General features: G+C 44.2%; 1 protein-coding gene across 1 annotated transcript in view; it reads right to left on the reverse strand.

Annotated features, from left to right (window-relative positions):
• Positions 1-14258, reverse strand: part of LOC306918082 (metabotropic glutamate receptor 7-like) — a gene marked incomplete at its 5' end in the record, with an annotated part of 197894 nt that overhangs the window by 126798 nt on the left and 56838 nt on the right. The window contains 2 exons of the mRNA XM_079530969.1: positions 2488-2642; positions 6299-6434. Coding sequence (XP_079387095.1) covers positions 2488-2642; positions 6299-6434 — 291 coding nt within the window. The remainder of the gene's footprint in view (positions 1-2487; positions 2643-6298; positions 6435-14258) is intronic.

Raw genomic sequence — 14258 nt, forward strand, 5'->3', positions numbered from 1 at the left:
AACTTTTTGAACCACAGTCTTGGTGTGTGCGACCCATCTCCTTGATCCTGAGCTTGTAGATCTGCCATTTTCAAAAGAGTAACAGTTTCGGACGTGTGAGGTTTCCATTCTACAGCCACGATCTTTTCACTTAATTTCTGAAAATACTGTAAATATATAGGATTTAGCCAGAAATGCTAATTTCCATCCGTAGTCCCCGGCAACATACAACACAATCAGACACCATGAATAATACACATACAACGGTGGTCAGTCCGAGACCACAAGAGTGTCTCTGTTTGTACAAATGTCGTCTAAATCCTGACAGTTTTCCAAAAAAAACCTATGTTTCTAATATCAGTGGTTCTCAAACTATTTCATGCCAAGAACCCCAAAACTTTACCTTCAATTGGCCACCGACCCCCATCTGTAAATATGTTGTTCCGGGGAACCCTCCCCCCAGAAGCAAAGATTTGAGTTAAAAACGTCTGCTGTGAAAGTATATATATTCAAAGATTTGTGCCACATTTTCAATGACATCACCCATGTGTCAATCACTGAGGGGGGAGGGGGGACCCCCCCTGGGACGACATCATCCATGTGTCACACATGAGCTTGTAGATCTGCTATTTTTCAATAGCTGAAGTTTAGAATAATGGTTAAAGTGGTTAAGAATTGGACAGGGAGGCCACGCCATTATTAAACTGTATGTCTAACTCTGTCTACTGACATTAAATCCTACAATAGGACCGTGTGCATATGGACTTTTATTAGCTTGAGAGGCGACTTGTCCTCTGAATGATTGTCTTGCCTCGAAGTTGTCCCCCCCCCCCCCCCCCCCCCCACCCCCCCCCCCCTCTCTCTGAATCATCAAAGGAGAACATGTGATAATGACTAATAAAAAGCTGTGGCTGATTTCATCTCTTTTTAAACGTCCATCAGTGATTCATGGAGGAATAAAACCATTCCTCCATCCCTGGTAACACATTGTTCTGACCAGACCCTCCCTCGTTAATTCTGACCAGACCTCCCTCGTTAAATAGGAACCTATTGTTAACGACAGGTTTGTAATTACCGTATAGCAAATGCAATAATCGCCTTTACAAAGTTGCCTTTTGTCGCATCCTTTTGTGTGTGTGTGTGTGTGTGTGTGTGTGTGTGTGTGCGCGTGTGTGTGTGTGTGTGTGTATTTCAATATGAATGTGTGTGACGTTGTGCATGGGGCTCATGCACGGTGTTAGAGGACAAATAGCTGCATGTGTGAGAGTAATGCATGCGTGCGCACGTTGCTTTCACAATGACAGTGTGCATGTAAATGTAAGGCAATTACACGTTCACTTCAAGTTCAACAGTCTACAGTCAATGTGTAATGAGCAGTGTGCGTGCGTGCGTGCGTGCGTGCGTGTGTGTGTGCACACCCGCACATGTGACTGAGCCAGCTGGTGTGGTTAATCCCAAACGTATGGTGACGTATTTCCAGTGAAACAAGGAGTGGGTTCTACTCATAATGGGGGCGGGGCTTGTTCACTAATTGAAACACATTCAGCTGACCGTCCCGTGCCCCCCCCTCGGGCTACACTGTCTAAAGGCCAGTCTACACCAATAAATTAACCATTTTTCAAAACGATTGCCTACAATGCCATCAGTGCCCATACCCGAGGTGGGGTTGGCGAAAGGGCCTTTCTGTGTTGAGTTTGCATGTTCTCCCTATAGGTACCCTCACATGTTCTCCCCGTGTCCCCTAGGGTAGGTACCCTCACATGTTCTCCCCGTGTCCCCTAGGGTAGGTACCCTCACATGTTCTCCCTGTGTCCCCTAGGGTAGGTACCCTCACATGTTCTCCCCGTGTCCCCTAGGGTAGGTACCCTCACATGTTCTCCCCGTGTCCCCTAGGGTAGGTACCCTCACATGTTCTCCCCGTGTCCCCTAGGGTAGGTACCCTCACATGTTCTCCCCGTGTCCCCTAGGGTAGGTACCCTCACATGTTCTCACCGTGTCCCCTAGGGTAGGTATACCCTCACATGTTTTCACCGTGTCCCTTAGGGTAGGTACCCTCACATGTTCTCCCCGTGTCCCCTAGGGTAGGTACCCTCACATGTTCTCCCCGTGTCCCCTAGGGTAGATAGATACCCTCACATGTTCTCGCATGCAATAACCTTGGTCTCTAAACTACCGCCCCCTGGCCAGCCGGGGTGCCTGATGGAGGGGAAACGAACTGTTTGGAATAACGTGTTCCTTCCACGCGCTACGTCCAAGCAGGGAAACTCCCCCCCCTGTCAGGTGTAAAGGAGCAACTTCGACACACATGCATGAAGGAAGCATGAGTTCAAGTCTGTTGCTCTCCCCAGGTTGGCGGAGGGTGTGTAGAGTCCAGGATCACATTGACACAGGGGTGAAAAATGGGTTACAAAATCATGGGATAAAAAAATAACAGCTTAGGTAATGACATCAGGGTGAAAAAAAGAACGGCTTACAAAATCTTGGCATAAAACTTTACATACACAGTACCTTTAATGGAGGAGCGTTTGGGCAGTATGGTGATGGCCCCCGCCGCCACCTCCTCCAGCTGCCACACGGGGCCGCTCTTGGCCCCCCAGCTGTCCGACCCGATCCACTGGAAGTGTCCCGCCTGGTCGGCCCGCTTGGTGGCGTTCAGGAGCTCCCTGGAACGACATCACCCATGTGTCAATCACTGAGGGGGGAGGGGGACCCCCCCTGGGACGACATCACCCATGTGTCAATCACTGAGGGGGGAGGGGGACCCCCTGGAACGACATCATCCATGTGTCAATCACTGAGGGGGGAGGGGGACCCCCCTGGAACGACATCACCCATGTGTCAATCACTGAGGGGGGAGGGGGACCCCCCTGGAACGACATCACCCATGTGTCAATCACTGAGGGGGGAGGGGGACCCCCCCTGGAACGACATCACCCATGTGTCAATCACTGTGGGGGGGGGGGGGGACCCCCCCTGGAACGACATCACCCATGTGTCAATCACTGAGGGGGGAGGGGGACCCCCCTGGAACGACATCACCCATGTGTCAATCACTGAGGGGGGAGGGGGACCCCCCTGGGACGACATCACCCATGTGTCAATCACTGAGGGGGGAGGGGGACCCCCCTGGGACGACATCACCCATGTGTCAATCACTGAGGGGGGAGGGGGACCCCCCTGGGACGACATCACCCATGTGTCAATCACTGAGGGGGGAGGGGGACCCCCCTGGAACGACATCACCCATGTGTCAATCACTGAGGGGGGAGGGGGGGGGACCCCCCCTGGAACGACATCACCCATGTGTCAATCACTGAGGGGGGAGGGGGACCCCCCTGGAACGACATCACCCATGTGTCAATCACTGAGGGGGGAGGGGGGGGGGACCCCCCCTGGAACGACATCATCCATGTGTCAATCACTGAGGGGGGAGGGGGACCCCCCTGGGACGACATCACCCATGTGTCAATCAGTGAGTGAAAAATGATTATATAGTTATTTTGATCAACGTCTGCCTGTTATCTCGCCTAATGGTACCAACATCAATACAGCATGGAATTCACCCTTTGTCAGCCTCCTGATTGGTCCCTGACTGACCAACCAGCAGGCTCTTATCTGCCTTGTTCCGCCTTGTTTGTGTTGAATTTGCTAAAACATCATTTTTGGATAAAAAACTAAAAACAAACATGATATGCCCCCAGTCACCATGCTGCACCTGTGATGTTCCTTTTTACTGACACCAGGTTTAAAATAAGACTTGAATACACAGAATATCAATACGAAGCAACTGGAAAACACCTTATTTCAATGATGGAGAGAGAGGATTTTTGTCCAACCACGAAACAGCAACCAATGGGTGCGAAGAGGGGCACAACCAGGGGCGGGACTGAATTGTGGACAAAATCTTATCCGATAACAAACTCTTTAGTTTTGATTCTGAGAGGTTAAATGTCATCAAATGGTGGTCCGTGGCTCAAATGCAGAATAACTAATGGGTGTCTTGAGATGAAAAGGGTGTGAAAACCTGAAAGTTAGACGATCCAGATCACATTTTAACGAAAGACTTTTATCAGAATGTTTCGTGACTTTCAAAAAATAAATAAATCTACAAATTTCTACAGCTAAATTGAATGGTGCAAACTATCAAACAATAGATAGCTGGAACCATATTCTCTATCAAGTTAGGACCTCTACTGTATAACTAGCATGACATATATAACTAATTATATCTGTATAATCCCTTCTTTTTTTTTGGTCTTTGTTGAAATTTTTGCTCATATCTTTTTCTTTTCAGGCCTATGACGGGGTGGGTTGGGAGGGATTAATGTATTGTTATTTATTTACAATTTGTTTTGATATATGTATATGTTGCATTTAATTGTTATCATTACTATATTTTCTCTTTTATTTTTTTTTATTTTTTTGTCAACGGTGGTTGGTGCAGGGGTTTGGGGGTAGGATTTTTAAAAATGAGGCAAGGGGCAAGCCACTGATTGCAGTAGGCAAATAATTTGAATTACACTTTGTGTGCACTCTCTTTGTATGCCTGTACCTGTGCCTTTCATCCAAAAAATGAAATAAAAATGTATCCAAAAAAATAAATAAATAAATCAAACAGCTTTATGTCATACTGCACAGAGCTTTACAACACAATTTAAAAGGCCTGTCATTTCCATAAACACGGAGGAGGAGGAGGAGGAACTGTAATGGAATTACGGCTGTGACATTTACCGTGCAGATGGTGCAGGTGATCGATGTAGCTTAGTTTGTCTTAAAAAAAAAAAAAAACTAAAAGGTGAGCGAGCCTCTAAACAGATGGTCTGACTTCCTGCGTCGATCGTGTTATACCTGCCATGAAACACTGTGTCTGTGTTGTCGTTACGCGAGCGCTAGCTGTTGTTACGCATCACGGCCCATCACACAAACACATTTACATATAGCGTATATATATGTTTGGTTCGAGGCCATGTGGCTGAAACAGTGCTTTTATTTCCATAATATCCATATCTGATACTGTTGGTGTATACGTCTCCCAGAATACAGAATGTGTCTTTATTTCAATAATATCCATATCTGACAGTGTACTGTGGTGTTAAGTCTCCCAGTGTACAGAATGTGTCTTTATTTCCATAATATCCATGCGTGACAGATAGGGATATTATGTACTGTACTGTTGTAGTACAGTGTCCCAGTCGACTACAGTATCATGTGTCTTCCTCTGCATTCACCATCAGTCTGAATTTAGCAGATAATTAAAACTAATGTTTGATTCTGTGTTGCTTTTACGCCTACGTTCTCCCCCGCGGGGCGTCGTGAATGAAACAATATCTGTGTGTGCGCGCGCGCACGTGTGTGTGTGTGTGGTAAATGAAACAATATCTCTCCCCGCTCTGTGTTGTCATCTGTATTCCCTGTTCTCCTCCGAGACATGCTTTTGTTCGGTGGAGACGTGTGTGTGTGTGTGTGTGTGTGTGTGTGTGTGTGTGTGTGTGTGTGTGTGTGTGTGTGTGTGTGTGTGCGTGCGCGTGTGCGTGCGCGTGCATGTGTGCGTGTGTGTGTGTGTGTGTTTGCGTCATGTGTGTGTGTTTGCGTCATGTGCGTGTGTGTGTGTGTGTACATGCGGCGTGTGTAGGTGCGTGCATCCTGCAACGCGTGGTACATCTGTCCTCGTGCTTCCAGCGTGTCTGCGAGGCTCTCCTCAGAGATTAACTGTTAGTCCGCCAGCATTTATTGATAAAACGTGATGTAATTCACGCCAGCATTGTTCCCTGTTCGGCTCTTATTTTGAAGAGCCAAAATGTCCAGACCGGAAGTGAACCGGAACTTATGATAGGGTGTGTGACGATGCAAGATCTCTTCCTTGTTTACCGTCCGGTCTAATGGAGTCTAATGTACTGTAATTAAGGCATCACAGAGTCTGCTCTGGGCCGTGGAATAAACCTTGTTTTGGCCAAAAACGCCGCCTGGGACATGGAATAGGAGATACAGGCGATTGGAAGAAACAGATAGAACGGGTGGTTTATGGGCACGATGATCATGGTGGCGCGATCCTGTGTTATTGACAGCACCAGCTAGCAACCCGACGCTAACGTGAGTAGCATTATGACTTGATCAATCAAAAGCACTATATAAAAGCCCAATTGCCGTAGAGCTACGGCAATTGGCGCTAAGCGTAACATTTATTAATTGCTTTCGGTTGCCGTAGGTCAACGCCAATGGCGGACTTTGTGTTAAAGACCTCAACGTGATGAGTCATCATCCAGCGCCCTCCCCCCTAACATCACTGTGATGTGTCTTCCTCACAGTATGTCTTCCTCACCGTATGTCTTCCTCGCTGGCGAACACGATGACGGCCCTGGAGCTGGGCGTCTCCAGCAGCTGTTGGACGGCTCTGTCGTAATCCTCCTGTTTGGAGTTGAGAGGAATCTTCACAGACTGAGAGACGCAGATCCCACCTTTTAGAGAGAGAGAGAGAGAGATGATGATGAGGCCTCTGGGATGAGAGACGCAAGCACGCATACACACACACGCGCACACACAAAGCGCAAAGCCTGAAGTCACAATAGCTGATCTTTTTTTTTCTTCCTGGAAATCACAAGCATATGGAAGTGGCAGACACTCAAACAGAAAGTTAAATAGTGGAGGGGGATGTTTGGCACCTCCGTCACACTCTACGCTATAGGCTCTGTGTTTTCTTTGCCAAACAAATAGATGTGTGCGTACCATAATAGCTTCATGCCTGATGCATTTGCATCGAGGCACGTTACTTATCATCTGGAAGCCGCGAGCGGAGCGGAAGGAAGACTCTATTCGCAGTAACAACAATCACAAAGCACCGAAGGGGAACGGCAGACGACATGTCAAACAGTATACACCAGTACTACGTATCCTATTCAGTCTAATTCAGAGGCAAATCACTTCACTAATCCAACCCTCCTGTCAGATGTATTTAAAGCCATCATCAAACAACCTGTCACCGCTGGGCACAGTCAGGGAATCAATTGAAATGCAGATAACATGCCAACGTGTTGAAAATGATCATAGGAATTTCAAAAATGTTTCAAATGCCTATAATAACAGGTCCAAAATAGCGGTTGCAGAAAAGGCGGTTACAAGCCACAAGGTTGTCTGAAAAAAATAATGTTTTCCCTGCAGGTTTAAATTAGTTTTAGTCACATTTTAAATCACCTGGCAAAAATAAAAATTTTGTCTAAATCTACAGTTAATTTAGTCATTTTACACTTGCTGAAAATAGCAGATCTACAAGCTTGTAGATCTGCGAGGTTACAGCAAGTGTAAAATGACTTGGATGTCTTGTCCACTAGTCCTTTCCTAACATTTTAGTCTAGTTTTTATTTGTTGCCAAAATTGTCAATATATTTAGTCTTAGTTTTAGTCATAGTAGCTTAGTTTTCATTTAGTTTCCATTCAGTTGTCGTCAGTGAAAAAAGGTATAGGCCGTGCTGCGACCCAAGAAAAAGTGCCTAGAAAATGATTTTCGTTCCCTATTTTTGTTCACTACGATTTCAATGCATATTTCCATAGACAATACCCTTCTGGACTTTGGGTTAAAAGTTCTCCGCATAATATCCTGCAGTATTTTGTCACAAGCCAGAAATGTATATACAAGTGTATAACCAAAAAACGAAAATCTTGTGCTGCTGTTTTTGCTTGTAAAATGTGTTATATTGATTGTGGCAACACAAACTATTTCTCAAATGTCATAATTACATATACCTAACATCTGAAACAAGTATTGGTGCCTTAGTTTAATCATGTGAATTTAGATCATGAAATGTAGCAAATTTGTTAAAGAAAACTCTTCAACTTAAGTGATGGCACCTAGCTCAATGAAACATACACAATAGTTAATTTAGCCAAAAGCTTATGTTTCATACATAAAGAATTTCACAATCTACTGTGTAATGAAAGGTAGAAAAGAAAAGCAGCCCACCTTGGCCCAAAATGGCTGAAAATCTATCAAAATGTTACCACGCCCCCTAAATTGGAATAATGCAAAAAATGGACAAGACTAAAAATATTTATAAAAGTATCACAAAGTGTCACAGAATCTGGATTTAGCTAGGGCGCCCAAGCTGGTAACCTTTGTTGTCGCCATAGCGGCCAAATCCATGGCTGCTATACCTAAAATGGTTTTGGCTGTAATATTTGAACCAGATGAGCTACAAATGCAAACATTGTGTCTATGTCATGTTTTTTGACCATTACAAACACATTGGAATGCTTATAATTATGATTGAGTGTGTCTGGAACCTTAATTTGCATATTTACAAGATGGCACTAAGTGAAAACGAGTGAACCTTTGACATTTTTGACAAACTTAAAAAGCATTAGAACACATTGAAATGCTCCGATTTATGAGTACATCTATCCAGACAATTCTAATATATATGTTTTGATATATATGGCCACTATACCCAAAAAACGTATTCAACATTTTCACCCAGAACACCTTTAGGAACAGCCTAAAAAAAGCAACCTTTGTATGTTACACATTTAATTTATTTAAAACAATACAAAATGAAAATAATGGAGTTCAGTACATTCCTATTGATAGAGTATGAGTAGGAGTATGACCAACTAACTTCACACTCGGCATGCACGTTGCTGCTGACCCCAGCACAGGGACATTTATATGTCCGGTGTCGAGTTGATTGGATAGGCGGTTGTCCAGAACTACTTACAGTATACATGCCCATGCATGGGTATGGGCGTATCAGTATAGTGTAGTGTGTAGTGCAGTGTTAGTGTAGTCATATATGGAGATCCGGTTGTCCAGAACGGCTGATTCAAACTACCTACAGTATATACACCCATACATAGATATTGGCATATCAGTATAGTATAGTATAGTATAGTATAGTATAGTATAGTATAGTATAGTATAGTATAGTATAGTATAGTATAGAATAGGCTATAGCATAGTACCAGTAAGTCTGAGGGCGAGAAGCGACCTCACCCTAACGGGCTGCATTAATAACTTTGGGGCAGGCCCATCTAGAGTTTACACGGACAGGTATCAATCAAAAGGGAGACATCGAAGAGGAAGGATGGATGGGGAAGGATCAACATATGGAATGTCAGAACAGGTTCTGACATACAGTATATCCATATGGAGATCTAAGGGTTGGGGTCAGTTGTAGAGTTGCTGGCCAATATTGATGACATCAGGGATCTCCATCCCTGATGATTTCACGTTATGTCACTCACAAGACCTGGGCAATATGGGGGCTTTCCCCATGTATGGGGATTTTGAGTGATACACTGACTGACTGACGGAAAATGCGCAATTTCGAAGTAAATGCGACCTGTGGTCGCAATAATATAGTATAGGCATATATGGAGATCGGGTTGTCCAGAACTACTGATCCAAACGATATGCCCCTCCCTGATGACAGGGAGGAACTGTGGAAATCTTGCTGCATTGTGACCGATGGTGAGTGACTACGTTGGCCCCCTTCAGTTTTTACATACCAGGTGGACATTGGGTTTGATGATGTCATCATCTACATGCTAAACAGGGCATTCACACACCTTGGCACCATGGGCAACGCAGTTAGAATCATGCTTTTTGACTTCTCCAGAGTCTTCAGAACTATCCAGTCACAACTGCTTACAGAAGCTTGCGTTGATGGGGGTGGACCATGGTTTGGTGGCATGGATCTCAGACTATCTCTCGGGCAGACCGCAGTATGTGAGACTGCAGGGTTGTCTGTTCGGAGGTGCTGGTGAACATCACGGGCGCTCCCAGGGCACAGTGCTGTCACCTGTTCACCCTATAAACATCTGACTTCCACTTCAACTACAAGACATGTCAGTTGTCACCTGCATCTCAGGTAACAACACTGTTGAGCATGCATGGTTACGGAGGTTGTGCACTGGAGCAAGGCAAATAGCCTCTGGCTCAATGCTAGCAAGACCATGAAGATGGTGGTGGACTATGGCACGACCAAGAGTGTACCTCCGGTTCCCAGCAACATATTAAGGTAGTGGAGAATGTAGACAACTACAAGTTTCTAGGAGTGCACCTGAACAGGTCGTTGGACTGGTCTGACTACTCTGGTCTTCTGTTCTTCTCAAGAAGGCTCAGATCTTTTAGTGTGTGCAACAGGATGCTGCAAATGGCTGGTGAGGAAGGCGTTTTATGTGGCGGCCATATTGGATTTGGCCGCCATGGCGACCCCGAAGGTAACTGGCTCGGGTTCCCTAGCTAAATCATTAGAGCAGGACTACATCTGGGCCAAATTTAGTCCTTTTAATATTGATTGGCGCAGAAAAATCCATAAGGCCCGTGACTATTGCTGAAATCTTGTCCATATACAGTAGGTGATTATGGTCATTAAAGCTAATTATAATTGTTCAACATATGCAAGTTAGCATCCGGCGGTTTCTACATGCTGGGGACCCATACATACTCAACATTTGTACTATAAAACTTTGGTGTACTCAACATGTCTGGGTTCACAATGGGACTCTATGGGCTGGCAAATAGACTGACTAACTGCACTTGAGCTGGGGGGGGGGGGGGGGGGGGGGTGATGTGCAAATGGCAGATGCTGTGACACTTTGTGGTACTTGTATAAATGTTTCATACCATATGTTGTAATAATTCTGACCTTTAGTGCATTTATTTTTAGTCTTGTCCATTTTTTTCATTATTCCAATTTAGGGGGCGTGGTAACATTTTGATAGATTTTCAGCCATTTTGGGCCAAGGTGGGCTGCTTTTCTTTTCTACCTTTCATTACCCAGTAGGTTGTGACATTTTTTATGTATGAAACATAAGCTTTTGGCTATATTTTCTATGTGTATGTTTCATTGTGCTAGGTGCCAATCACTTAAGTTGAAGCGTTTTCTTTAACAAATTTGCTACATTTCATGATCTAGATTCACATACTGTATGAGTAAACTAAGGCACCAATACTTGTTTCAGATGTTAGGTATATGTATTTATGACATTTGAGAAAGATTTGGTGTTGCCAAAATCAATATAACACATTTTACAAGCAAAAACAGCAGCACAAGATTTTCGTTTTTTGGTTATACACTTGTATATACATTTCTGGCTTGTGACAAAATACTGCAGGATATTATGCGGAGAACTTTTAACCCAGAGTCCAGAAGGGTATTGTCTATGGAAATATGCATTGAAATCGTAGTGCCAAAGACGCGGGAACGAAACCGAACAAAAAGGGACCTCGCAGCACGGCCTAGTAGTCGACAAACATTTTTTGTCATTGTATTAGTCGACGAAATCAATGCTGCACCTCGACAGACAGAGGTGATTAAACGTAATCATTTTCCAGACAGCCACACAGCCTCTAATTAGTTACAGGATGAAAGCTAGTGATTTGCTTCCACGTGTCACTAATTGCTTATTAGATAATTCACCCAGCGTCCTGAGACGGTCACCTGCTCGGTGGCCGCGTTGTCCTTGAGGAAACATTGATTTAGATATTTTTAGACTTTCCATAATCCATGTCCGTCTGAGCTGCGAAAAACTACAGGCTGTAAAATTAGAAAAATCAAGTTGTTTATGGTCATGTTTGTTAGATGTTAGCCGGCTAGCCCAGCGCACTCCGTCTGAGCGCATAGACAGAGACTAGCAAGGTGTTTGTTTAGACGTTAGCCGGCTAGCCTAGCGCACTCTGTCTGAGCGCATAGACAGAGACTAGCAAGGTGTTTGTTTAGACGTTAGCCAGCTAGCCTAGCGCACTCTGTCTGAGCGCATAGACAGAGACTAGCAAGGTGTTTGTTTAGATGTTAGCCAGCTAGCCTAGCGCACTCTGTCTGAGCGCATAGACAGAGACTAGCAAGGTGCTTGTTTAGATGTTAGCCAGCTAGCCTAGCGCACTCTGTCTGAGCGCATAGACAGAGACTAGCAAGGTGTTTTTTTAGATGATAGCCGGCTAGCCTAGCGCACTCTGTCTGATCCATAGAGTAATACAAGGATAGAGACCGAACCGGAGCGTTAGCGCGTACCTTTATTCCATTACAATTATTTGAAAACTTTAGTTAGTAGTTACTTTGTAGATTTTGATTATTAGGCCTAAATTGCTGGCAATGGCCAGCTGGGCGATCTCTCTCTCTCTCTCTCTCTCGCTCTCTGCTAAATGTAGACACACACATGATAATAAACCAAAGTGTCTTCCACCATTATAGAGCGTACAGGGTTACAGACCAACATAACCTTTTGAAGCGGTTTGGGCAAACAGACCAGACTGTGTGTCATACTAACGAGGTCTTTATCCAAAGCAACGTGCAGCCGTCCTGAGTAAACAGCCGTGCTCCATCAAAACCATTTTAATTCCTACCCAGCTCTCTCTCTCTCTCTCCCCCCCTCTCTCTCTCTCTCTCTCTCTCTCTCTCACCAGCTAACCTTTCAGTTCGGTGTCTCCCGGAATAGATAGAGAAGCGGGGAAAGAAACTCCCGGTCTTAATTGCCTGGTCTCCTCAGGCTCATTACTTTGATGTAAACGTCTTTTTGGCTGGCATAGCACAAGTCCTGTGTTTACCGTAACACATCTAAAGGCATGGCATCGCTAAATGGATGCTGCCGAAACCTCTGTGTGCCTTCTGCTCACAACTCTGCAAACTGCAGACACAATTAGAATTGTTTTTTTCTCGCCGGTTGTGAGACAAAGCTTCAGCTAAAAGACAATTGGGAACAGCTGCTGTAATCCCCCCTTAAGACCCAAACTAAAGTATAAATGGAGAGATGATGTTATTGTGGCTGCAGCTCCAGCCTGGACGATACTTAGGTGATAATTGTGCTTGTCCCGAAAAACATGAAAAACACTAAAACCAATCGTCCTCGCTGTGCTGTTAGTACAACAGTCTGGATAGCGCTCTCCACGGGATTTTGGTCAACTAAAATGCATTTTGGCGGTGCCTTGATGGCGTCGTAATGGCAGATTTTACACTTGGTTGCATACTGGAAATAGCAGATCTACAAGCTCACAACGCGACGAGCATCTGCTATTTTCAGCATGCAAACAGGGCTTGCCGTTTAGTTCTACTGGATCTCTTCTCCACTAGTCCTTCCCTAACATTTTAGTCTAGTTGTAATTTGTTGGCGAAATTATCACAATTATCACTTCTGTCACAACATGAACACTATAGCTATGCCGCCTCACTATTTGAGGGATAATGTCTTATCAGCTCGCCGTGTATCCATACAAATGGATCCAATATGTGCTTCTATATTACTGTAGATCTGCCCAGTCTATTAATGTCTTTAAGTCTGTGCTTAACCCTAGAACACTAAACATAATCTTTTTTGTCACTAAACACGGGTATATTTTTGTAAAATATTCCATAAAAAAATATTTCTCATCAGAATATATTGAAGTACAGCAATACATGGCAATATTAATATTTCATCATGACTTTTCACAAAAAAACTAAAAATTTGATTTCATGGGCATATGGACATGGTGAAATCGGTGAAAAACGTGCACATTATTTTTTAAATATTCCTAAAAATAGAGAAATTAAGTTGGTCCACCCATTGAGAATGGTCCAGTGAAGAAAAAAATGAAAAAAATAAAAAGTCCATTGTGGGTGTATGGGATTTTTTTCTCTACCACACTGTCACTAAACACGGGTGAAATTCACCCGAACACCTGCCTGTAGAAAAAACAGGGATGTGGAACAGGGATGTGGGCAGGGAAACAAAGCTACCTTCTATGATGTCACTGAGCATCATGAAGGTACTGAAAGACCCGCCCACCTCAGACATCAGCAACATTATGAAAACTGCAAAAATATAATCGTCCGGGTGAAAATCACCCGTGTTTAGTGTTCTAGGGTTAAGACTTATTTATTTTCTCTGGCTTTTGAGTCCATCTAATGTTGTTTTACTTTAGCTTTCTTTGTTATTATTGGGTGCCACCGATATTGTCCCTTATCATTTGACCCATTTAGGCCTGACCTCAACATTAAAAAAAAATCCTTCTAAATTATTATTTTTACTTTTGTGCTTGTGTGTTCCTGTGATCATGTCGACATTTCTCATATTGGGGTTTCTTGCTTGTATATTGTGTTTCGTGCTCGTCTGTTTTTCCCATTCATCTCTACAGCACTTGGTCGTTTTAAATGTGCTCTATAAAGTTTGATTTAGATTTTAATCTTTGTGAGCTCATCTGGTCCTTATGCCCAAATATGGATGATTGATGGTAACTGCAATGTTGCCAGTTCGTACCCGGGCTCCCCCAGAGTTAGTGTCGAAGTGTCCTTGAGCAACACACTGAACTCCTA

The sequence above is a fragment of the Electrona antarctica genome (assembly GCF_951216825.1).
Source record: "Electrona antarctica genome assembly, contig: scaffold_41, whole genome shotgun sequence".
Lineage (NCBI taxonomy): Eukaryota > Metazoa > Chordata > Actinopteri > Myctophiformes > Myctophidae > Electrona > Electrona antarctica.